The sequence below is a fragment of the Plectropomus leopardus genome, chromosome 4 (assembly GCF_026936395.1).
Source record: "Plectropomus leopardus strain MGB_pleo_1.0 chromosome 4, ASM2693639v1, whole genome shotgun sequence".
Taxonomy (NCBI): Eukaryota; Metazoa; Chordata; class Actinopteri; order Perciformes; family Serranidae; genus Plectropomus; species Plectropomus leopardus.
In genome coordinates, this window is record NC_142179.1 from 8,554,845 (window position 1) to 8,582,365 (window position 27,521).

General features: G+C 39.5%; 1 protein-coding gene across 2 annotated transcripts in view; it reads right to left on the reverse strand.

Annotated features, from left to right (window-relative positions):
* col27a1b (collagen, type XXVII, alpha 1b) overlaps positions 1–25,991 on the reverse strand; it is a 107,868-nt gene extending 81,877 nt beyond the window's left edge. For both annotated transcript variants that reach the window (XM_042487941.2, XM_088076466.1), the window contains exons 1-4: positions 25,044–25,991; positions 21,771–21,835; positions 12,878–14,193; positions 6,243–6,296 (exon numbers count right to left, since the gene is read on the reverse strand). In XM_042487941.2, the coding sequence (XP_042343875.1) occupies positions 6,243–6,296; positions 12,878–14,193; positions 21,771–21,835; positions 25,044–25,096 (1,488 nt within the window). In that variant the 5' untranslated portion in view covers positions 25,097–25,991. The remainder of the gene's footprint in view (positions 1–6,242; positions 6,297–12,877; positions 14,194–21,770; positions 21,836–25,043) is intronic.
* Between the last annotated feature and the right edge of the window lie 1,530 nt (positions 25,992–27,521).

A 27,521-nucleotide genomic window follows, 5' to 3' on the forward strand; every position in this document is an offset into this window, starting at 1 on the left:
CTCGCTGCCGGACATATGGAGACACTTAACAGAAGCTCATCTACAGATTTCCTCCTCCTCCTCTATTCGGAGCATTCCCCTTTTCACTCGCTCGATATTAAAACGTATGGAAGTCATTATCTCCAGATAGGAAGCAAAGGGAGGAGACGTAGAGAAAAAGGGAGGTCGGGACAGAATATTACAAATAGCATTCTCGCAGTACATAAGGTGAGGAGGCACGGCGCTGACGACAAGGTGGGCGAGTGTTATCCCGACGGAGACAAGCATAATAGGGAGAGTGAGTCACTTTGTCCATCTATCTCCGTGTGGGTGAGAAGAGGAATGAAGATCCTCTTTGCTTAATTACCGAGAAAAAAAAAAAATCCTGACAAGAAAACATTTAGACACGAACAGCAAATAAACACAGAACAGTTGAATTACTTTTAAAAAAACTAGGAAACCAACTGCCTAAAACCAAAGTAAATATAACAATTAGTCTGAATTTAAGTTTACTTTGCATCTAATTGTTAAGTTAACATTTAGTCATATTTACTTAATTTGTGAAGTTGTTGCAACTTAAAAATGAAAAGTTTAATTAAATCAATCAAAACACTGTAAAATCTGAAAAGTTGATGTACTTCATGTAAATCAAGAACATATAACTATAAGTCTTAATTTATATTTATATTGTATCTAACTTTTAAGTTTACCTAAAATTTGTCACATTTACTTAATTTTGTTAAGTTTATGCAACTTAAATATGAAAAGTTGAGTTAAATCAATCTTTCTAAGTTTTCGCAATTCAGCACGCCATGTTTACTGTGCTATATCTGTATTTCGCTGGTTGCAAACTAATCAGTCATATTTGTATATTCTTAAACGTGTTATCAAAACAGAATTGGCAGATCTCTTAACTTCATCATTGGCAAAATCCTCTTCATCATGATCAAGTTCAGTCAGACTAACTTAGTTAACTGACGTTGCTAACACAAGCTAATTCCACTTGCCATTTTTAAGTTGCAACAGCTTCTCAAAATTAAGTAAATACAACAAAGTTTTAAGTAAACTTAACAACATGATATAAAGAAAACATAAATTAAAAATGGTTGTATTTACTTTCCTTTTTCAAGGCAATCAGATTCCAAAATTATTTTAAGATCAACTTTTTACAGTGCATGAGCCCTGATGGTAACCCAGATCAGCACATACTCACACAGTCACACCTGAGGCCTGCAGATGAAGGGCACCTGTATGCCAGAGCTGTGACCAGGTTTACGATGTGGGCCAATGACATTTACAGGAGTGACACGTGGAGTGCTACTGTTTTTATAGGCTATTAACCCTGAACAGACCACTGACACCTTCCTTGGACTGCATGGAAGGAAACATTTCAGCTCCAGCCTTATGATTATTCGATATAATGTATATTACAGGATCTTAACTCTTACTTTGGCAAGATCCTTGGTGCTAACTAAGTGCTAATTGCTTCCCTAAGATCAGAAACTCTTGTGTAGCCTGTAGCGTGACTGCGGTCTGTGTATTCTTTAATCTGCCATTAATTTTTGTTAAAAAAAAGACAGAAAGCAAGAAAGAAAGACAGAAAGAGGGAGAAAGAAGGAAATTAACTCAAGAAAGTACTGAAAAAAATGTTGTCATTGTTTTTTTGGGTTTTTTTTGTTTTTTTAAATCATATCTGTAATCCCCCCGTTAGATCAGTTAATTGACTCAACATTTTAGTGCAATGTGCATCTGCCGTTCCCTTGGGTTTTCTGTTGATGACTCAGTTATGTTTCTGAAGCTGGTTCTCTTTTATTTTATGCACTTATTTAAAACAAACGACTGTTGCTGCAGCTGGAAGTATAAAATGCATCATCTCCCTTGCACCAGCGATGACTTGAACAGGCTGACATACCATACCGTATACCAGGAGCAGCAAATGTAAATATTTTCATCACCTGGGTATTGGTTAAATGACTGGTGTGTTACAGGGGATTAAAGGGGCAGTTTGGATCTTTTGAAGTGGGCTTGTATGAGGTACTCATCTATAGTCAGTGGATTATATACAGTAGATACACACCGCACTCTCACAGTGTTGGACAAGCAGGCAGGAGTAAAGATGCCTGTTTATCAGCAGGTCAAAAATACACACACATGCACAAAAATCCCTATACACATGCATTAAAGGGAGAGGAAACTGCCCATGGACAGGCGGAGCAGTTGGGTTTTCAAGCCTTACTCAAGGACACCTCAGGAATGCCAACCTCTCCAGCTATCAGTCCTTGATCCAGATAATGACTCAAACTGGCGATTTTCCGGTTCCCAAGCCAAGTCCCTATGGACTGAGCTACAGCCGCCCAAAAGCTCAGTGATGATGAACAAACTGACTGCTGGCATCTTCTGGGAACCTCCTGCCAATTTAACTCTCTAAATATGCTCCTTATTGGTTTAAGTACAAGAAAAGTGGAAACTGTCATTGTGACCAGTAATGACAGAGGAGAACTTTATCAAGTCTCTCAGAGACTGCTCATTTGTGCCTACACATGTAATTCATTTCAGAAGGATCAAAATTTTACAAGATACATAAATCAGTTCAGTTTTCTGCACCAATCACACACTGGCAGAAACAGAGCTTCCATTGCTCGAGTCTCTGTAGACTCCTTATTTCTTGTCATAATAGTGTCAACCATTCTTTAAGCAATTATGTAAATGTTTTCACTTTGACAGAAACCCAGCGTCACACACTGACTGCACACTGGCAGGTCGGTTTCTCTGCACAAAGCCCTCTTTGATCCGCTCTCAAGCCTTTCCTTCAGACCCCGGTGAACTCCGGCGCTCTGCCGGGCTTATGGCTGCGTCGAGGAACGTGGACGCTGTCACGTGTAAGAGATGGTGCGCTGTGGTAGCGGCAGTGAGACTGTCTGCTCAGTCGGACATGACACGTTACTGTCAAAGAGGTAAAGCTCTAATGTTGCTGTGTCACCCCAGCTTTATGCTTTATGGTGTGAAAGAGCACCCAGCACAGGTTGCTTTGTCACACATTTCACGCACCAGCAAAAGCTATCTATTTCAGATCATATCTTGGTGTAACGTTCTCTATATCGGATTTGAAAAGGTGAAAGCAAAATGAGATAAGGGCCTTCCAAAGATTAGAGCTGCTCACTGCAAATCAGACTATTCTGAGGAGAATACTTTTATCACACATCCACAGTTTCCTGAGGCTTTTCAACTTCACAAAACAAAGGCAATCAAATCTTGTTGTACTGTCCTGTCTCTGTGCAGAATGTCCATGAAAAACTGACAGATTGGGGCAAAAATGGTACAATACATCTGGTAGTTTAGGCTTCATAAGTTCACGAGAACAAAGATAACGACATGATGTTGTACTGTCCTTGACTCACTCATAGAATGGTTCTGATTTGGTGCTTTTCAGAGTGAGTCCAACTATCAACCATGCGCAGCTGCAGTACCAACGATTCGCAATCACATTCTTTTTTCCAATAAATCTCTTTTCAAATAAAACCTGATTCATCTGCATCTACTTTTGCTATCCTTAACAGTCTTTACAGTAAATTTATTTGCAATTGAAACACAGTTCATAATCAGCCTCTTTGGGGTTTTTCCATAATTATTAATTTTGTTTATTTAATCATGATCTTATTATTTTAGGGACAGTGCACATTAAAGGCTAATTTTCAAATTTCTGTTCCGGGGCTAGGTGTTATGACAGCCACTAAAACTTACAGACATAAAAGCATGCAAACAATTAAAAGCATGAATGAAAACATGAATATGAAATGAGCCAATGGTCAGCACATTAAAAGCACATGAAGAAGATAATTCTAACATGAAAAAACATAAGCAATTCGCCAAAAGACACAGTATGTACAACAAGATATAAAAATTAGCAGGCAAGAAATACTTATGCACAAGATATAGGCATTAGCAGACATCACACAGTCAGCAATAAAACAGTTTTGACTTCATGCAGTATAAATGTTAAGAAAGGTATTATAGTGAAGACTACATACGCTTTAGACACACAGATAGTTAGACAGCCAGACAGCTGAGGACAGACAGTGAAGCCTATGAGGTATTGTTGTTCTGTCTTAAGCCCACACGCATTGCAAAATTTTGATTTGGCACTTTTTAGTACATCTAAGTACATCTATTAACCATTATCAGTACTGCGGATTGACAGTCACATTTAGCAGTCTTTCAGTAATATCTGTCAAACAAACCTTGATTCATCTCTAAATACCTAAAGTTTCAACAAGTCTTCCATTAAAAAGGGACAAAACTGCTCAAAGGTTAAGTTATATAAAGGTAGGACTTTGAGTAAAACATTTTAAAGCAGTGGATCCCAACTGGTGGGTCCCAGTCCAAAAGTTGGTCGCGGGTCCATTCTGAATGGACCACAAGTGACTCAAGAACATGTACAGTTTTTAAAAACACACTTTTATTTTGTAGTACAGTGAATTTCATGCATAGAGCTTTTATTTTGAAGCGCCTTCTCCTGCTGTAAAATGAAAAATCTGAAACCTGTGGCTGGATCAGTTGGGAACCAGTGTCTTAAAGCTACTCTTTAAAGACAATTTATCAGAGAAACCAACATCCGGATACTCTATGATATCATGAAACTAAAAAATTGTAATATTGTAGTGTATTGACTGGCTGTATAACTTTTGTCATTTTTTTAAACTTATCAGACTGTTCTAGGTGATTATTTATCAAAAAATCTCATTGTGTAAATATTTTTGTGAAAGCATCAATCATCAACCCTACTATATTGTTGCAATATCAAGGTATTGTAGTAGTTAGTTACTGTTAATGGTTACTGTTCATCGACTTTCTGCATATAGAAGAGCGGTATGTTTGAAATATAAAATCCTTTACCATAATGAATGTCACTTTTATTCCTACTGTTTGCACAAGCTGTGCCCAGACTGGAGTCCACTTTAGAGCTTTCTGTAGATCATGTGTGTAGCTGTAAGGTATTTCTTGCTAATCACGTGAACGATCCAGGAAAATTCTAAAAAACAATCAGTAAAAACCATAACTGCACCCGCAGGTTCTTTTTTTTTTTTTGCTTTGAGTTGGTGTGGCCTGCAGTTTCATCTCAAGAGCTTGATGATGAATGAACTCTATAGAGGTTGGTGTGCTACTGCATAGAGCTGCTGAGCTCCAGACAGGGTCTTAAATGCCTTTAATAAGATGGGGACAAAGCCCTCTTTCTTCCTAGTTTAAAGAGATTGGGTTCCCACAGCCCACCCCTCTGAGGCCTGACCGCAGGGCACAGTCTCACGGGCTGCGGCAGGTAGCTCATATGCACACTCCTCAGTAGCACAAGTACTCTGCAGGAGGGCTTCAGCAGGAGCTCTGCAAAAGAGCAACCAAAACTGGTATCGCTCCATTTTTTTCAAGTTCTAGCATATTTATCTCAGCTTAAGACTCACCGTGGCGCCAAGTTCAACTTCTGCTTTACTCATTTTCATATAAGTGCAGTTTAAAGGGCAGCAAGTGCATACACAGCCATCAGTTAAAGATCTCAGAAAGAAATAACAAACTGTCCCTTGAGACAAATCATCCCCCAGTGTTTTTTTCTCTTCTTATATTTCTTCTGAAAACATGAGCTTAAAATAACATCTGCACTAACTCCCTTTGGCTGCATCAGGAGCTCACAGACTGACATTGAGCCCAAAAATGAGAGATATGGCACCAGAAGGCAAAGTCTAATACACTAGAAGCATTCACCGATGTTAACATAGGAGCTATGCCTAATTTAAGTACTGGTTCTGTTTGTGTATGGGATAGAAAATACTTGTTCTGTAAATATATGCACTCACAAAAGTTACCTTATTTTTTCATGTCCATCTAATACCTACCATGTGTGTTCAATTAATTTTACATTGGCAACCCACAGATTTGTAGCGTATGGTTGTTTGCTCTCCAGCTTTACAAATGGACCTTGGCAGCAGAGAAACACAGCTTGATCAAACCCAAAGCCAAAGCAAACTAATGTCTGTCTGAAAAATACTCCGTAATCCAAAGATGTCACTGAGTGCTTGATCAGAGCGCAGAAAGGTCTTCCATATCAGTGTGCTGCGGTGTAATCTCGCTGTAATGCAGATCAGACGTGATTATGGCATCATTTAGATAAAGTGGACTACATGTGGAAGATTTGGAGGGGAAATGAGAAGCGGTAATGGAAAACAAGAGGAATGCTGGGTGAAGGGGAAACTTGTCACTGGCTGGGAGACACTCACCCTTGGACCTCTCTTTCCTGGCTTTCCTGGCAAACCTGGAAGTCCTTCAAGGCCCTATAAAGAAAAAAGAACATATGTCAAGGATAGAACAAAGCAAGTCTATAGAAACAAAAGGGGCAAATAAAAAGTTGCTGCCACTGTCAGGTCATTTCAAGAGACTCTCAAACAGAGTAATAGTAATAGTTTACTAGTAGTACTAGTACAACTACAGTTGTAGTTTACATTTACATTTCTGTGAAAACATGAATGCTTCACACACGGCTTCCCCCCCGCAGCACAGAAGATCTATACAATTAGCAAAGTTTCAAGGTGGGCACCCAACATGTGTGAAACAAATTCAGTATCTCATCAAATTACCCCTCTCCTGTTTAGAATATTATGATGCCACGGTTAAGTTAACCTTTGACTTTGGAGATGTAAAGTGTCATTACTTTATGCATTTTATCCTATTGGACATCCATTTGAAATTTGTCATACTTAGCATCTGAATTCTTGAGCCAAAAAACATGATTTGTTAGATCACAGACATCTGTACCAAATTGAGGAAATTTCCTAACAGCCCTCTTGAGATATCACATTCATGAGAATGAGATGAACATAATGTCACAGTGATCTTGACCTTTGACAGAAATTCCCAATCAGATCATCAATGAGTCCATGTGGACGTTTGTGCTAAATTTGGAAAAATTCCCTCTAGATATTCTTGATATCTCGATCATGATGATGAGATGGACACAAGGTCATAGTTACCTTGATCTCTGACCTATGACCACCAAAATCGAATGAATTTATTGTCTAGTTTCAATGGATATTTGAGCCAAATTTGAAGAAATTCCCACAAGGCATTTTTCAGATATTGACTTTACAAGAATGGGACAGACAACCCAAAAACATAATGCCTCTGGCCATGGCTGTCGTCAGTGCAGAGGCATAATTAAATATGTAGATAGATATTCAATCAGTAAATACATCTGGAGCTTTTTTCTGATCAAACATTTAGTAAAGTTGGCTGAGAGTTGCAAAGCACTCAGTGAGTGAGATGCTGGCAGGCACTGTGATGTCTTGTTAGAGGCGAGAGTAGTCTGTCCTGTTTGCAGCCAATATAATTTAAGCCCAAAAACCACTACAGTGCACAGGCTGTAAGTGTGACTCATTGCTGTGGCAGGCAGGTCAGGACTGGTTCCAGCCACAGCCGATCACATTAATTATGGGCATCAGCTAGCTTTAAAACAATTTCATACATGGATTAGCAAAGCTCTGAAAGGTCAAATCTAATGAGAGGTCAATCTGAAAAACCTGAGTTTGCTTGAGATGTTGGGATTGTTATTTATTTTCCCATGGCTTCAGATGGTTAAGGAAAGACGAGAAAGGAAATGGGCCTAAAAACAGCTCAAGGCTGTCCAGCTGAAATTGAGCTACTGTAATAATGTCGATGTATAGAACGCTTTTGTCTGACTTGGACAGGAGCAACAGCTATAATTATAATCTTTCAGCCAGCATACAGTCTGAAAAGCCAAAAGGCTTTCAGCAACCTTTAGATTCTTTAGACTGCAATCATCAGGCTGTCCACACATGATAAGCTGTTAGAGCTGCAGTCCCTGCTGGGGTGGGCGGAGAGGCAGTGCTGGAGCTCAGGTCTTTTAGAATTTATAACAATAACTATTCATGATTTGAGACTGTAGGTTTGAGTCGAAACTTGAGATTATTTTTGTCAGAAATGGCTTAACTTCAACAAATAAGATTAGAGATCAAATTATCAGAACTCTGGTGTAAAATCCCAGTGATGCAAACCTTTCAGGGTAGCACTGAGGGGTTCAGACAGATGCACACGATGCACAAATCCAACCTTTCCACTCAAAATATCAATTGCAATACCTCACCTTAGGGTATTTGCTGATAGGAAGTACCAAATCAATACAGGTGCTCTCTGTTAGCCAAATTAAAAGCCTCTGTAGCTCAACGCTTGAGGTATTGTAATCATATTAAGATATGGTAACACAAAATTGAAAACACACCCAGCAGTGGAAAAGTGTGGCCCATTATAAGCTGCCATGCAACATCTACAGAAACCTGCCGTTTGATTCTGCGGCAAAGTGCAACCAAAAGTAAAAGCTGGGAAAAGTTTAACTTTAAGCAGCGAATTGCATTCAGAGAATATCTGCAGCCAGTCAGCTGTTGACCAGTGTTACAAAGAATTTCTTCCTGTTCCCAACTGCAATCAGAAACACATTATTAGGGCAAGCTGCGCCTCACCGCAGCTTGGTGTGTTTTCGGCATAAGGCCCGGGATTGCTGAGGCACTAAAAAGCAGAGTCAGCTGCTGACCATCACTGAATAGCTGTAACTGAAACACTTAATTTTACAACTTTGATACAGAAACTGTTGGTGGATTAGTCACATTTAGCCAATACTAGGAGTGAGAGAAAAAAATCAATACAGCATAGTATCGCAATATTTTGCATGGAAATACTGTATCGATATTTTTAATTCATATAAATTTTTAATATTGCAAATAAATAAAATACTTTTGGAAGCCTAGTAAAATCAACTGCTTTTTCAGACCATTGGATATATTTTGCTGCAATAAAAATGATTAAATTGAGATGAACAGCCTGAAAACTCAATCTTATAAAATAAAACAGATGCTGACAAAGTTTTCCTTTGGGGATATCTTTTGCAGTTAAAAAAAGGTAATAAATCGCAGTTTATGTTATTGTAATATTCAGCATAGTCCAAAATTTTTAAAAAAATAAAAAAAGCAATAATATTGTATTGGGACTTAAGTATAGTGAGTGATATCGTATCATGGAGCCCCTGGTGATTTCCATCCGTAGCCAATATCCAGATCTGGTTAAATAGTTAAGTGTCAATGAAGAAAACAATCCAGCATAGTATCAGACCTGTGCATCCCTACGCAGTACAATTCTGCTGCTGTTCAAGCATTGACAGCTTACAAAAACCCCCAAAAGGTTTTCCATGGCAAATCTCTCCATTAAACTGAAGACCTTACTCAATTATCTGGTCATCAATTTTGATCCTCCCTTCCTCAGAGCTCAGGCCTGTTGAAGAATTCATCAGCTCTTATGTTATCCATCAGAACTGACATGCTGTCTTTAGAAAAGGTTACCGTAGACTCAGACTGTCACATTTACTTTCAAAGACATTCCTGCTCTTGTGAGCAGTTTAAATTTATACCTTCTTACAGTCCATGACCCACTAATGTCAATCTTAATCCCAGTGGAGGGGGATCAAAAACTCAACTAGAAGGGCAGTCTGAGAGCTCAGACCTCCGCCAAGTCCAACAGTCCAGTCGTCTATGATATGCAAATCTGAAAGCGCAACCACTTTATATGCCCGGATATATTTCCAAAACTATTAGAATGAGTGCTTGATCAAGACTGCCTTCTGTATAAAGTTTGAGCAACTACATGTGCAGGCTACTCCACAGGATTACTGAGGGTGTAATGTGATATGGAGTCATCGTATTTCTACACTTGGCTTTGTCTTTTTTTCACTACTGAACTTTACTATCATCTAATGGATTTTAAGATTTATGGCATTCTTTCTGCCATGGCCAAATGCCCTATCTCCTAACCAAAAGTAAAAAATAAGTTGTGTATTTAGCCCTGTGATTCAGATCTGCTCCAAAATCCAGTGGGTTCTTCCTTAGCCCATGCGACACCCTTTTACCGCTTAAGTTTCATGAAAATTGAGCCAGTAGTTTTCCGTAATCCTGCTGAGAAACAAACGAACCAATGTGGAAAACATCAATTTCTTGGCAAAGTTAACAACATGCTTCTTTTCATGACTAAAATTACTCAGAAGACAATATTAGAAAGTTACGTAAAATAATTCTCAATCTATCCTAAGTCAGACTTTATACTAAAACATTAAAAAGCAATCCAGTGGTGAGAGCCCTCAGGAAGGTAACCTTTACTATTCACAAGGGAACGATGGGCATCAGTTACAGTACTTCTCTCTCATAAAATACTGGCTTCAGGGGCATACAGAGCTGTGGTTTCTCTCTCTGCCAAAGCAGCAAAGCTTTACTTAAGACATTCTTTTTGGTTAAACATGACCCAATACAAGACAGAGGAGTCTTTTAACAATGGAAAATGTGGGTAACTGTTCTGTGTGCAACAGAGGATCAGTGCCTGACAGCACCACATGGCCAATATGAATGTATACAGTCTACAGTCAACATTGGTTGATGACTGACATGAAATACTATGACTTGGTTCACTACCAACGCTTTGCTCTGAACTTAAAAAGGTCATTTTACTCTGCAGTCTTAAGGCTCTTTAATGATCAATGTTAGATACACATAAGGACACAGAGGGTGCCCTCTGTCCGTACTCTGCATTCATGTAATGCGAATTTTGGGCACGTTTCTGAAAGTGGAGCAGCGCCACAGGAGATCATGGGGTCAGTGTAGCATAGTCAAAGCGAGATACGACCATGGGATACAACAAAGACATTTTTAAAAAGGTGGAATGAAATTAATTGGTTAAATAGCATAAAAAATAACTTTTTACCTCCAACTTGGTGTATTAAGGATTTATTTAAACTAAATCAGAGCATGTGAACGTTAGAACAGCAGACTTACTAACGAGATTACTGAGAAGAGTAACCAAAACCATTTGGGTGATTTTGTTTCTATCAAGTTTGAAAGCCTTTTATCATGAGTTACAATTATGCCTCGTCGGTCGTCCCTGGTTAAATAAAGCTGAATTTCAAGAGGTGTACAGCTGTATATATTTGTATTTAATGAGGAAAATAGGTGTGAGAACACAAGACCATTACTTTTCTTAATATAATATGGTTTTGTATTGTGCATTTATTAGTCTGAAGGCTAAAGCTGAAAGAAAGTAGCACACTCGCCATTGGGACAGACCACCGCCATCTACAACGCTGCCTCTGCAAAATGGTGGTTACAACCTCCTCTACCTTTGCCAACGGTTTTTTGTTTTGTTTTTAAAATCTTTTACCCTGACCACAAGTGCCATCCAGTGAATGTATCTATGCCAATATAAAGGACGCATGGAAGTATGTGGGCAGTGACTGTCACAAGGTTAGAAACGGCACACATCAATTTGAGTACGTAAAAGGGAATATAAATGAGCCTTTAACACGGGGATGATCAACTTGATTTGCCCAGGGGGCACTTTTGCAAGCTGAAAGGAGGCGAGGGGCCAGTTAATAAAAGACACGTTAATGTTATTATCAATATAAATAAATGTATTGCCTGTTTTTAACCTTTTGAAGAGGACATCAGGGACTATGTCAGATCCTCCTATGTCATCTTTTTATGTTAACAAGCTCTATTTTAAAGCTTTTTTTATTCACTCTGATACCTTATTCACATTTAAAGAACAATGGGAAATCCCCAGAGTGAGTCAGTGATTCATTTCATCATGAAAATGTTGGGAGGGCCACCCAGTACTCAATTGTACGCTAAAAGTTTAGTTTCAGTGTTTTAAGATAATCTAATTCAAAGGATTGTTCAATTTTCCCTTTATTAGTACCTTTTAAGTTTGTAGTATTTTTACACTGAAGCTTGTAGTGTGATGTGGGCAGTATTCTAGTAGATCTCGTGTTTTTTTAGACATGCAAAACCCCAGAGCTACCATCAGAACAATGTGTTTTACAATTCAATACTCCATGTCATGGGTTTTTCATGTTTTCTTTCTAAAAAGTGTAAAGTTTGTATTTAGAAGAAAACAGAAGATAATTTCCCATTTCCTACAATTCCTGGACATCATGCCAAACCTCCTACCAGAAAGGTCTGTGGTGCTTAAAATGGGAAAAATACCACAGCTCTCAACAATGGGGGATAAAGCACGGCCTTTCTATTGTTTAGCTCTTTATATTCTTACACCAAAGGGTTAATTGTGCTCAAGTGCTTTATCCTTTTTTACCTTTGACCCTACTTTAAAAGTATCCACTCACTGAGCAGCCACACACCCCCTCAGAGGAATCTAACACCTCACTGCCAGCCCCTCCACTCAGACAAACACTAACTGGCAAAGACCAGCTGTGAACCTGACTATTTGTACCTCTGCTGCTGACAGGGAAATCACACATTAATCAGCAACAATTGCATGAGGACAAAAAGACTTTAACACCACATGCAAGAAAGAAAAAAAACCCAGGACAGGGAATGGAACAATCCTGAGTCATTAACACAGCAACAAAATATCGTCACATAAGCAAACATTTCAGATGCAGAGCTTCCTGACTGCTAGCGTCACAAAACCACACGACCAAGAGACACATCAACATCCACGTCAGCAGCAGATCTGGACATCAAAGAACTGCAAGCCGACATTTAAACAACAAGCTGTCAGACTTGTATATCATTGTGATCCAAAGATGAATTAGGAAATTGGCCCGAAGCCTAGAAATGTGGCAGCCAAGACTAAAAATGTGCAATTCAAATGCCCTAAATCATAAGTTTTTCATTCATAAAATAATCACTTAAACGCAATACTGTAAACACTCCATAAGATAAACAGATTTTCCCGCAGTGCATTGCATAAAGACGCCCTTATTGTGGCTGAAATAAACATGCACATACTCATACACGGGTTTCAGAGGCAGGTGTGTGTTGTGTTTGTTTAGAGCTCGCACACTCACCGGCGGTCCTGGTTCTCCCTTTAGTCCAGGTGGTCCAGCCAGCAGTGAGAACTGGGTCGGTTCCAGGTCAAATGTTTGGAAGCCATCTGTTGCAGCTGGAGTGACTGGAATAAGCGAGGTGGGTTCGACATCCTGCACACTGGTCATTTTTGGCTCAGGCTTCTTTGGAGCTACTGTGGTCATCTGCTTTTTCTGGGGACGGTAGGTGTTTGAAGGAGACCCCGGCGCATAAGCAGCTGTGGTCTGGAGGTTTGGCTTCGCCTCAGGCGGCCGGGTCGAAGCAGGTAAATCCATTCTTTCGCCAGGAGGTTTCTGAGAATAAGTATCTCCTTGCTTTGTGTCCTTCCCAGCACTGCCATGTGAAGTTGGTTTAGGGTTTGGTGGCGTCATGCTGATCCTAAGGGATGTAGTAGCAGTTTGAGTCGGAAAATTAAACGGACTTTCCAACCCTGGATGAACCGGTGGAGAAACAGACACAGCACCTGGTTTTGGAGAGCTCGCAGTCTGATACACAGATGTTTTGTTCAGCATCAGCGAGCTGTTAGTTGGAACAAGAATGGTAGTCCTTTCCTCAGTCAAGGCCAAAGTAGATCTGTAAGCTTTTTTGGATATCTCCGTCAACAACAGTGGAGTTATAGGAGTGACAGTGATGTTTGGATCTGTGGAAAACAGAGGTAGCAGGGCTGGAAACACGGGCCGATACGTGTCGGCTTCTCTGCAATGTTTCTTAATGTAATCACAATAGTTATGAGCTGCCTTGGCAGAGGGATAAATGTCAAACTGACAGATGGCGCCTTCAAACGGCACCGAGTTATGGTTCATTTTGCCCAGCAGGAAAGAGCCCTCTGCGTCCAGAACCTCCTCTTTCTTTGAACGCAAGTCTGCATGTACACTTGTTTTTCCACAAGAAGTGTGTAAAAACACCTGCTGGCCTTGGATATCCAACGCCAGATTGTGCCACTGGCCATCATGGACATTGTAATGGAAACTCACAGAGCTCCTCTGCCCCACGTGTACCAGGACCTTCCCCGGTTCGAACTGCACTCCGAGCTGCAGTTTCTTTTTCTTCGACAGAACTGAGAAAAGAAAAGCGTTGTTGATGCGGTGAACAGACAGGCTGAGTATCAGGGAGAGATTGGTGGAGCTGTAGGAGGCGGGGATAACAGTGCGCAGAGGCGCCTGGATACGTGCCCTCGGGGTGAGGATGACTCCAGACTTGAAGGGGATGATGCCATTGGGGACTGATCGAGCGCCTGGAGATGATAACCCGCCTGATCTTCGCCCAGAAAGCCCAAGCTGCTGCAGAACATCAACATCTTCAGAGAAACAAGAGAAAGAGAGAAGTATTGATACTTGGCTTTGTAGAATTTAAGCATCTTAAGATACTGAGTAACTTTTTTTTTTTTTTTTACAATATCATTATTTCTGAGCTTATAAAAACAGAACAGAATTTTTTCTGTTGCATGCATTATTTGTTGGGCTTTTTTCCTTAAAAGAAAAAAAATACACTTTGATAAAGGCACAGACCACAAAGGGCTTTACAGAAGTGCATAAAAGAAATAAAAAAATTAAAAGTAAAAAACACTAATTGAACGACCCATTTCACTTTATATGTGATACTTGATAAGCCATTTAAAAGAAAATTCTGTATTAATTTGCGTAAGATACCTATTAACAACCTCCCACTCAAGTGCACTGATCTGCATCAAAGCATAAACTGAAAGAACAAAAGCGCATTATTATAATTGAAAATTATGTTGTGATGCCAAACTAGGAGTTCACAAATTTAAAGTTAGACCAATTGAAATCCTGCGGCAAAAGCAATTTAAAATGACTGCAGAGAATTTCCGAGAGGGCCACACATAAACATCCAGTTTTGAGGATTGCCGCAAATTATGTAATCGTTACATCAGTCTTAATTAGGACAATGCCGGGAAGCTGAGGCTGTCCCTGGAGGAGACAGTGTTGAGATTTTAAGAGGTATATTGGTGCAAAGACAGAAAAGCCATCTCACTTTAACCGGTAATGTCTGTTGATTTAAGATGATTGCTCTGACAGCGGCTCAAGATCATGAAAACATACTGCAGTGTTTTCTGCAGGTTTTAATTGCTACTTTCATCTCATGGGAGGAAGATGGGGGTAATTTTCACACATTACAGTCTTGTGTGTACTGTTTATTGCTCCTAATTGGATCCACAGCAGGGTTTAATTAAATCCACATTTCACTGTAGCGAAAAAAAGGCTTTATTTTAAGACTAGTCTTTACAGTGAATGCACATTTTTGAGCAACAGTGGTTCTCTGCTTCTTCAACTTAAAGCTTCTCATTGTCTACTGACGACCATCTTTTACAGAACGCACAAAGGACAACATATAAAAATGATATTCCTCTCTTCAGTGTGATACTAAATTGACACAATCAAGTATTTCTCAAGATGAAAAGCTAAAAATTGAGAGGGTGTTCCACGCCTTCACCAGTGCCCAAGATTAGAGTTAGATTAGATTCATAGATCAATTCACTATCTGACCAAATGTTTCCCCTCCTGTTCCTAAGAAAGGACATTGAGTAATGGGCAGAAAAGTGTTTTTGCAGCACATTATGATGTCAAAATGAAGTTGACCTCTGACCTTTTGGATATACAATTCCAACAATTTCATCAAGTTATCCCATAGAGTGGTGCAGGGATACCTGTCGAGCTGAGTCTCAGTACATGGGACTACACTTCCCAGAGTGCAACAGCAAGAGGCAAGAGGGTGCTTGATTGCACTCTGATTTAGAGCACCTGGGAAGGACTGGGGGAGCTCAACAGTCACACACACAGAGGAGAAAGGAGCAAGAGGAGACAAAGGAGAGGAGACCAAGTCCACCTTTGGATTCAGGCCAAAGATGGTCTGTAGAATGTTTATTTGCTTCTTGTCGTCTGAAATGTGCAGCATTTATTTGATTTTCTGTCCAATAAGCTATTAAGATATTTAATTTTGAGCTTAAATAGAGTAAGAATATAGCATATATATTCTGTTAAATGTTAAAACACTACTCTTTTTCTTGATTATTCTTTATTCAATTTAAAAGGCTTAAATGATTAATTAATTGAAAATGGGTAATGTGTCAACTTTTTGGTTCTGTGCTGGATGGTAATTTTGTTTTCTGTCTTTAAAGGTTTACGACCTATGAAACAAGACGACCAACCAACTAAAAATAAAATAAAAGTTTGAGTTGGAACCTTGAATCGAGTTGTCCTCGTGTCAATTTGGTGGGAAAAAGAGGTGGACTTGACAATACCACCTTTTTGTCGGCCAATAGGGAACTTAAAGTTGCCCTGGTTTCCTCTACAAAAAGCCAAAAGGATATTTCCACTGAAATTTAGATTATTGCAGAAATAAGCTCTGTGGTAAAAACAATATGATACTTGTCCCTTTTTATAGCAAGATAATCTCCATAAATTATCACCACTTTTATGATTTTTGAAGCATAAATGCAATCACAAGGAGTAAAAAGCTAATATTATGCCACAGACAAACTACACAGCGATAATATGATTTGAGCATCACCACCACAGCAAGGCTGTAAAGCCGTGTTTGGCATGATAACATTCTTAGCCACGTTAGCAACAGCCTTTTTAAGAAATGTAAAGGCTTAAAAATTTACGACTTAGTTACTTACCAACATAATTTATTTTGCAGAACAAAACATAAGAGTCTCTTAATTTTGTGTTAACCACACCTTATTTTAGGTTTCTAACCAAAAACTCATTTAAAAAAAAAACTCTTAGACAAGGGAACCAGGAGTACTAAAATGCTAAATTATTTATTATTTTAGAACTCATTCTTAAACATTTGTGCTTTTTTTTTTCAAAATTGCTATGAAATCTTGATTTATGGTCTAAAACATGTTTTGTAAGGTCACAGTGACCTTTGACCAACCAAATCTAAGCAGTTCATCCTTGAGTCAAAGTGGACATTTGTGCCAAATTTGAGGAAATTACCTCAAGGTGTTCTTGAGATACTGAGTTCCTGAGAATGGGATGGACGTAAGGACACAGGAATCTTTAAACACCAAAATTGAATCAGTTCATCGTTGAGTCTTGGACATTTGTGCCAAATTTGAGGAAATTCCCAAAGGGGCTCTTGGGATATCGACTGAAAAACACAATGCATGTGTGGCTTGTTGCCAGAGCAAAAGGCAAAGAAATTGTATATATCCATATGTTTTAACTTCTAAATCATCTCTGAACTCTGAAATATGATGTCCTTTGTGACCCCTAAACCGACGCAGTGGACCCAAACCTTACACCAAAAACCACTGAATCATCAACACCAAGGTTATGCTTAATCTAGAATATTACTTTTACAAACAAAACATTGAGCACTCTTACAAAGTTAAATCTGTTTTTGGTTCCAACATCAAAACAGACTGGAAATGTTCCCATTGCCATACCATTGTCTATTGTTAGGCACCGGTGCAAGTCATCAGTAAAGTCAAACAAAAAGCTTTTTGTTTAGTTTAGTAAGGTTGGAATATAAAGGAGAATTGATCATCCCTAGCCAATCAGTATATCCTGTGTACAACACATTAATCCTTGCAGACGTGCAACGTGAAACGAGAAGCCTGCATATAGATCTCAAATATCTCTCCTCTTCCGGACTAAAACAAAACAAATGTGTGCAAGACTGAAATAAACTGTTAAATAATGAATTATGGCTCAGCAGAGCAGAAACAAGTATAGACACTAGACATGTTCTGGAGGGAAACCCTGCTTGATGTGTGCAGGCAGTGGGAGGTCAGCCCGATTGAAAAACCCACACATGGAAAAGAAACATCAAACAGAAACTGAAAAAAAGAACAAAGATTTTCTTCAGACGAATTTCCCATATAGCACTCATTTGAATTGTTAATATGGTATGAGGAAAGCAAAATTGTTCTTTCATTGTGTGATTTGTGATCTTCTTTCGGGGCTTACCCTGAATATCTAAATCTTAGCGGGTAGACGGGCCGCCTAGGGCTTTCTGTGACCTCCTGATGAGCTTGGAGGAAAAAAACTGAGAACTGCGTAGATCACATCCTGCAGACAAAGCACTGCGTAGCAGGCAGCAACTTTTCTCAGAAGGCAGGCACGTGCACAGACTAATGCATTTTCACAATTAGTACGCCGTCAACGCAGACTCAACGTTCCTGCAGCTTTAAAGGGACAGTTCACCCCCAAATCAAAATACATTTGTTTCCTCTTACCTGTAATTCTGTTAATATAGATTGTTTTGGTGTGAGCTGCCGAGTGTTGAAGATATCGGCCTTACAGATGTCTGCCTTCTCTCCAACGTAACAAAAACTAGATGGCACTCAGCTTGTGGTGCTTAAAGCACCAAATAAATACACTTGAAAACCTCAACATCAATGTCTCTTTCCAGAAATCCTGAGCCCATTACTCACAATAATCCACAGACCTTGATGTGAGCATTTAATGTAGGACTAGTCTTTCTACACCAGTCATCCCTGCACAGAAAGAGATGTGCATCTACTCATAGAGGAGAGGCTCGTGAGGTGGAAACATATATGGCATCCCCCTTGGCTGAGCTCTAACATTAGCTAGTACAAAGATGCAGAAGATGCATGCTTCCTTCTGTGCAGTGATTTGGTTGGCAGGTGTAGTTTGGTACAGAGAAAATAGTTCCTACATAAAACAGCTGACAATAAAGCCTGTGGATTTTCTTAAGTAATTGGGCCATGACTTCTGTAAAGCAACATTGCTGTTGAGTTTTTAAAAGTGGCATCTTCATAGTTCTATTATATTCCAGAGAAGGCAGATATCACTTCAAGAGATATCCTCAATATTTGGAAACTCATACAACTAGATTGCACACGTCTCAATAGACAAATAGCACTACAGTTAAAAGGAAAAATATGTATTCTTGATTTTAGGGGGTGAACAGTCCCAACACTTAATATGCTCATTCAGGAAAGGTGCTGGTGCCAAGTAACACAACTGGTTCGTAGCATTTAATTCAATTTAATTAGTCCCAACACAAGGCCCTCAAAGACCTCTGCAAACAAATCAGTTTTTGGGTTACACTGAAGTTCTCAAGAAACAGGGTCTGGCCTCTGACTCACATGCATATTTATGCATCCACTGGCCAGCACATATTACCAAAGTTCTGAAACTCAGTCAAAAGTTGCCTCAGTTACACTGTTGCCATGCCACATTAAAATGGATGAATTTTTCCTTATAAAGGGTCTGAGTGAGCAACCGGACATCACCATTCCTTACATCAGTGAGTGCTCTCCCGGGGTGTATTTCTCTGTCTTATTACATCTGAATTATTTACCATCGTCATTATTATTCAGTTTGCTTTCTGCCTAGATGGCTTAAAGTCAGGGGTAGAGGTGGGAGAGTGTTAACCAGTAACCCCAGGGTTGCTGGTTTGATTCCCAGTACAGACATGTCAGCCATCATCTGGAAGGAGGCTGTATTACATCAAGTGACAAACTGGGTGCTCAAATCTGCTCCAGGGACGCTGCATCAGCAGGGACCTTGATGACCCTGCTGATGAAATGTGTAGGCAGCTTATACATGTGTAGCTATGGTAACTGTGCAGAAAGACTCAATAGAAAGATTTGTGCACACTGACAGTTAAAGGGGCCGTTCACCCTAATATCAAAAACACAAATTTTTCCTCTTACCTGTTGTGCTTTCTATCAACCTAGATTGTTTTGGTGTGAGTTGCAGAGTGTTGGAGATATCGGCTGTAGAGATGTCTGCCCTCTCTTCTATATAATCAAACTGGATGGCACTGTGGTGCTCAAAGTGTCAAAAATATGCATTTGGAAAACAGTTCTGTCTCTTTCCAGTAATCATGATAGACCTTGTTGAAAGCAGTTTCATGTAGGAATTAGTTTCTTTCTGCCAATTGATACCTACCTACTATCACCCAAAATCTGTGACTTTTTAAGTAATTTCTTAAAGCCCAGTTTTATAGACCTGCTTTCATGTGATGTTACTTTTTATTTATTTATATTTATTTCACATAGTCCATTTATGTTTTATTTATTTTGTTTCCTTTACTTTGTGGCTTTACTGCTTTTACTGTTTTTGATGTTTTTGGCCTTTTTATTTATAATACTTTATGGTGACATTTTCATCCTCCATCTTGCATTATTTGTCCTCTTGTTTTAATTTTATCCTAACTCTACCCTAGTTTTGTCTCACTAGTGTTCAGTATGACTGTTTGGCTTTCTTGCTATAAGTTTCCTTTTGATGTCTGCTCGTCAACAAAACAGTAGTGGTCAATGTGGTAGATATCGCTGTACAGGAAAGGATGCAATACACCAAATCTAGGTCTTTAGGTCTTTAATACAACAAAGTAAGGCCAACACCAGTCAAACAAAAACAATACAAGAGCTTGTGATTGCACAGTCACTTTCCATATGCATGATTTTAGCTGCTTTTAGTGTAGACAACAGAGTATTTATCTTACAAGTGATGCAGAACAGTGCAAGTATTCATAAATGTTCCAGTGCATCCTGCTTTATTGAAGGACAAATTGAAACAGAATCTGATAGTTTGCATAAGAATACCTCCTTAGATATAAAAAAGCATGTGTCCCTAGACGCTCAGCAGTCATTATCGGAGGAAAATATCTACTGATGAAGGCAGAATTACAAAGAAATTGCCAGAAACAGCTATCATTGAGCGCAACGGCTCCCATTATCAAAGGGCATCTAGACACTGCAAAGAGCTCTGATTTTGAATGAGCTCGGGCAGATTTTGATTGACAGCCGAATCAGAGAAAAACATGCTCACTAGGGTCTTTAAATGGTGTAACAGGAAGCCGACTGCATCCGACATCAAGACACAGCTGAATGTGTGTCGACATGAGAAAGAGTGCGCTTCAACTTGGCAGGGAAGACTTTGGAAAACAGAGGAGATGGGTCACGTAACACCTTGGAAACCTTTACAAAGACATCAAACAGGGGTATGTCGTGGAAATGTAGGTTGTCTTGGGCTGAGAGACTTTGATTCAGATATTTCCAATTAAATATAACAAAATAAATGCCCAAAACAGTTTTAAAAAATGCATATTATTTCAAAACACACCTATTTTTTCTTACTGTGTGGTATGCACAAAGAATGCCCTACTTCCTACTACTTTTTCTACTGAGAATGTGGGGTTCACTGAAAGCAGAGTGCAATGTACCTCATGCTCAATTTGCACAAGAGGGATGTCTGCACTTTCAAACTAATCCAGTTCAAGTGCTCACTTCCAACATCCACTTCAAAGGACAAGGGTGGAAAAGAGCGGCCCATCTCCAACAAAGCCCTAAAATCTTTTCCAGGGAAGAGTAAACACTTTGAATCAGAGTTTTTGGCCTCAATAGATCAAACAGTGATGCTGACAGAGGTACTCTGAGCAGGCTCTACATGGAAATGTAGATGCTGATCACATCAGTCATAGATAATCCTTGGATAAACAGAGGGGGCCTGTGTCTGGGTAATATAATTACTTACAGTGGTTATTTTCACTGTCTTTATTCAATTTTATGTTCTATAGTGATTCAGCATCAAATAATGATAAAACGACCTAGTTTATCTGCACAGTATCACTGAGGTGTACTGCACAGAACAAACCTGATCGTGTCACTAACCTCCCATAAATCAGAATCCGAATCAGGTTTATTTGTCACTTTCATAATACACACTAAGCATACAGAGCGAAATACCTTTCTCCGCAGATCAGCATGAGATCTAAAGTATAAAAGGACACATTTAAAAATGCACAGACACATCACTTTAATCTCCTCTTCCCCACACTGTTTGTGAGGCTCGTTTGTGACATTGCCTGTTCAATAATGTGTTTGCATAAAAAGAAACAGTCACCCACCGTTGTCCTAACGTTGCTTACCTTGTGCTTGTGCTAGCCTCAGAGAGCAGGTGCAACAGAGTATAGTCCAAAGAATCAGAACTCTCCTAAAGAGAAAGAAACAAAAAGGTTAGGAAATGATGGCAGATAATGAAGATCAAGATCATCTGCTGTTCTGATGCATCTGATGTTTCTTTACAATATAAGTGTGCAAGTATGTTTTGATTCTAAAATGCCAAAAGCACTGACAACCAGAGGCCTAAAATGCCATCTTTTATTTTCTTACTTTGTTTGATCAGAAGCTAAAAAGAGGTTTATGCTTTCATTTATTTCTTTATATATTCAATTATTTAAAAGCTGGTATGCCCATATTACATTAAAGCCTGTTGTGTTTCAGTATATGGAGTCAGTCTGTGGAATTATTCATAATGACTTCAAACGCAGCTCAAATATTATTCATTTAAAAGAAGGTACAAAGAAAAATAATGACATTATGAACTTTCTGACTAACAGTAATGTTAAGATGACTGTAATTAACTGTTTCTGTTGATAAATTGAATATGATTTGTAAACAAAAGAAAGGTAAATAAAGAAAGGTTTGCCATTTATATCCTAATCTACAGTAGCTCCTGTTTATTAGTGAAGGGAAGGTGCAGGTTTTATAAGTTTTTCTTCTTCCTGCTCCTGTTTGTTCCTGGAATGTGTAAAAGTATTATGAGAAAAAGTGCATCATAAACTTTTGTTTTAGAAGTTACACACTAAAATGAGTAAATAAATCAAATATGAAAGACTGAATTAATTAATTAATTTAAATAAAATGATTTGGGATGGGATTCAAGAGCCAGTTCCAGATGAAAACTGGTCCCAAATTGTCCGATACATTACAATTGCATGTCTCTGAGCTTATAAATTCCTTTTATCAACACAGTACCAGCGTGTTCTTCTTAGAGTTGCATATTGCAAAACAGCAATGTCAAACTCATTCATCTACTGCTGGACACTTGCAACAATGAGTCATTACAGAAAGGGAAGAAACAGTCCAAAGTGTGACTTCATTTCACAAAGACAAATCACAACCGTGCTGCTTGTAATGCCTGTAAAATGATCATTTCAACTGAGGGTGGAAACACCAGCAATATGCAGAAACATCTTTCCAAACAACATGGGCTTAAATTCCAGGAATGCCGTGTATTTGACACTCTACGCACGAGTGCCACTGCTTCCCAAGCGAGCAGTGCGTCCGTTACCAAAGGTAAATCTTCTGTGTTAGAATAACTAACATTAATGCAGGCTTAGCAGATATTTTCTTTGACTGAGAAAACCTAAATAAAAAACAGTGCTGTTCAAATATTCTCTCACTGCATCTATTTTAGACGAGGACAGACAGATTGTTGCTACAGCTAGCTCTCAGGCTGCAGCCAGCTCAAATCATCAATCAGCTCCCCCTTTCACACATGCTGCACAGGGAGGAAAAATGAACGGGGAAACAGTGAATGAGTGTCACTGTTGCACTGATGCTCCAAGTTGAGAGCAAGATCAGCCATAACAGCGACAGATAATGAGTTTTATTGCCATGTCATGCCCTTGTTGATGTTTGGAAATCGCTGCTGGTGCACACCTTACATGTCACATTAGAGGCCAAGACTGTTGTGTTTCACATCACGCCGCATTTGCTTCCAGAACACCAGCAAGCTTTCTAAAAACAACGGAGCAGCATGTTGTTCGGTTCTGTGTAAAAACGCATGTGCAGCGTAATGAAGGGACTCAGTTGAGGCCTTGTTGCGGGATCTTTGTGTAGTTATAGCCGTGTAAAGATGAAAGCGACAAGCTAAAACTCTTGACACTTATTTGCCATCATCTCCTGTACTCCCACCTCTCACAGCGATCAGATCTGCTATAGCAGCACCTTCTTAGCTTTGTTCAAAGAGTCCAACATCTGTTTCAAGACAGCAAGCTTTGTCTTATCTCGCTGCCTGACCAGATAAGCTACTGCTCTGCAGAGCTAGGTGAGCGCTCCCTCAGGACCACCTCTGACAAACACAGAGAAACGCTGCTTACGTTAAAACTTACAACAGAAAGATATAAACTAGTGTAACAGAAACATATCAATGTGCATTTTCTCTCTGACTCATGTACCTTTCAATAACAGAGACAAACACCTTGATCATAGCTTGTGTGCAACTTTTGACAGCAGGTTTTGAAAGGGTTTCATGGACCTAAAAAAGGATGCAGATTTTTCTCAATCCATAACAGACCATGTTATCATAAAAGGCTACTTTTACACCATTTTTCTTGAGCTGTATATTTCTTGAGACAGATGCAAACAGGGGTGTTGATTGCTCACACGTAGAGATGGTATGGCTCTTGGGACTTTAAATTATCTCTGGTGAGTGTGAACCCATTATCACCAGGATAATGTTGTTTTTACACTTTCAAAGCTAATGATGTGGTTATATGCAGTACGTGAAACCGGACGCTTCGAGCAAATGATGTCTGAAGTGAGCCGGGCTCTGTGACAAGTGCCATAATGAACGCAGTTACGGGAAATCTATTACATTTGTGGTTTTCCTGAGAGCCACAGGAAACCACTGGTCAACCGCTGACACACTGACTGCCAGTTGGAGCTTTTAAAAGTTCTTCTCTCTCCTCTTTATCACTGCATTCACACTGATATTACAGAAACACAGAAGGGAGGGTGTGCAGTGCAGTTTACTGCAGTTTGTGACCAGTTTGCATATGTCCAGCAGTGGTTATATGATGCAACTTTTTTGACTTTTATTTCCCCTCCCATTGGGACAGCCGGGCCAACCAGCTGAGTGAGATGCACAGCTGGGAGGAGAGAAAAGGAGGAGGAGAGGACTGTCTCCTCCTCTCATACATCTCCCTCAAATCAGTCCCAGATCATTTGGCAGCTCAGTCTGGTACAAGCTGCAAAGGCACAACTTCAAGAACAGTACAGCAGGCTACACTGGCTTTCACTGAAGTGTGTGAAGAGCAGAGAAAAACTGTTTCCATAAGCTGTCCTGCAACCTATTAAAAGTAAACCACCTGCCCTATCTTCTAGGTGTTTCACTTTAAAATATGAACATTAAATGTGTTATTTTTCAGTTTATATCTTTAAAAATCCACCATAAGACTACTTGTGTAAAATATAACAACTTATATGGATGCTACTAGCAACTTTGCACGGTTAGCACGGTCAAAATGACACTAATTCAGAGGCAGGTGATGTACCCCAGCACATGAATGACTCCATATTGAACCTGATAGCCCTTAAAACACAAAAAGTTTTAAATTTAAAATAGATCGACTCACCCCCCGACTCCAGTGCTTTTGAGTTTGGAGTACGGGGCATTGTCCGGCTCCATTGCGGTTACTTCATTCTTTCTTGGGAGTTTTTGCTACAGTCCAGACGAGGCAGATAAAGTTTTTCCATGCCAGGTGTTCCTCGAGGGTCGCGCGAGGAGTGAACGTGCCAGGAAGCAAAACAAAACAAAAACACGGCGGGATTAACCAGCAGTGAAAACGATGCTTTCTGTCATTCTTGTCCCAGTGGTCTCCTGCTTCTTGACGATGACAGCTGATTTTAAAAAGACGCTCCACCTGTGCGCTTCCTCTGTTTCTTCCGTCTTCCTCTCGCGCGTTTTTGTAAAGTACAATAAATCTCAATTCAAGTCAGTTAGTCCAGCTTTCCCGGGAAACCTGTGCAGGACACGAGGACGACCGACGTTGTGTGTGTGCTGCATGTGTGTGCGTGTGTATGTGTGTGTGTCGACTTCCCAAAATGAAAGTTTATTGTGGACTGAGGAAAATCTTGAGAGCCGGGAAGGGGGGAACACCTCCCTCTGTCGCCCTCAGCTGACATCGAGGGAAAACACATTTGCAGCAGAGACGGTGCAGCTTCGGCTCCTTCAGCTAAAGGTGTGTCTTTTTTTTTTTTTTTTTAAAGGAAACAGGAAGTCAACACAATTTCAGGGCTGCAGCAAGAAATCCTGAGTCCATGAGTCCAAGCCCCCTGAGGTCCCCCAACTTCCACCTGCAGGAAACTTACTCCACACACCAAAAAACCCTTTGTAAACTTTACTATTATTTAAGTTGTTTTTTCTTTATAACACTGTATTACTTAACTGTGCAATGTACGGCATTCAAACCATTAATACAGCAGCAAACCACTATATGATTTAAAGGGGTGACGGCATCCTTAGCAGAGACAAAGTAATGCTCCCTGTTTGTGTGTGTCCGAGCTTTTCTGTTCTTTTTGGGGTAGCCAGCTGAGTCGGACATGTACGTTAGTGGATGTGAGTCCCTTTCTTCATGTCTCACTGGCTCACTTATCACCCCCACTCATGCATGTTGGTAACCTGTGGCTGCTTACCAATGCCACATCTGCGTATGCCTGCGGTGCGCCGAGTAGGCAGAGTCTGCACACCATTTGGCAGGTGCCGTAGCTGGCAGATACACCGGATTCGCTGCCCCAGCTAACATTATTTGGTTCTAAAAACGTTCTGAGAATGGAACAATGCAACCAATGCAATGTTTTAGTAACGTTTTGAGCAGCAAGTTTTCTTTTAATTCCCAGAACGTCCTTCTTAAATTTAGGGTAACATTCCCTATACACGTTTAAAAAATGTTTAAAATGTTAATTTTATTTTTATTGTTAACATATCACATTACATTACAATCTCAGTTCTCAATATATATTCCGAACGTTGCAGTTATAACATTACATCTAGGTCAGCATTTAACCTTAAAGGAACATTATTTGAAAAGATAAACATCCTTAAAATGTTCTTTGAACATTATATTGATTTTTTAAAAAAAAACATTATTGCAGCTTGTACGTAATGTTATCCAATGTTGTGGGAAAGTTCTCTGCTTGCTGGGGCTAAATTTGAGCAATGAGAGCAGCATATACATCATCAGGACCTCGTCCAATACAAACACAAACAAATAAAGGAGGACTGATAAAGCAGCGAACTGCAGAATTTTACTCCGGTTTATGTAAGCTCATATTGTTAACATTACTGTTCATGCAGGCATGTATTTGTCAACTATGCTACCATGGCCTTTGTCCTGACATTGTTGACCGACAACAATGTTTATTTTGTCAGCAACAATTACGGTTGCTGACGCTGGCTGACAGATTACACTCCATCTAATCAGCTCTCCCGGCCCTCGCTGTCACATGTTAAGCGGTGCATTGACACACTGAAATGGAGCACAGCCAGTGACAGGGACACTGTCATCATGAAAGCATAACACCCACCCTCTGGTAGGCTTTCTGTAGGTGAAAACTGCTTTTTCTCTAACACACATAATGGTTTATTCATTAAATTTGAGCATTCAGCCAAAAAGGCTGGTAAATAAAGCAATTGCTTCCTAGTGAAGAGTTGAAGTGTAAATTCGCATGGACTTGCACTGTAGTTAACACTTCACTGTGCGTGTTCTCAAAAGTAGAAATTATTATAGCTGACAAAAAATCCATTTACATAATTCTGAATTTTAATTACTTCATCATTTGAAAAAACCTCTTTGTGAAACACTTTATTTTAAAATATACACTCCTACTCCCACTGATACTGGATTTCTGAGGCTCATAACAATATGTTGTCAAATATTGCTTTTTTAACATAATGAGAAAATAATCATGAGAAAGCTGATACAATCAAAAAGCTCCACAACAAGCGAGTAATTGGACCTTTATTGGAGATTTCTTTATCAAATTAGTTGAGTCTCCCTTGTGGACAAACTGTGCAAGGGCAACTCTGTTTTTAAATGACCACAAATGTCTTT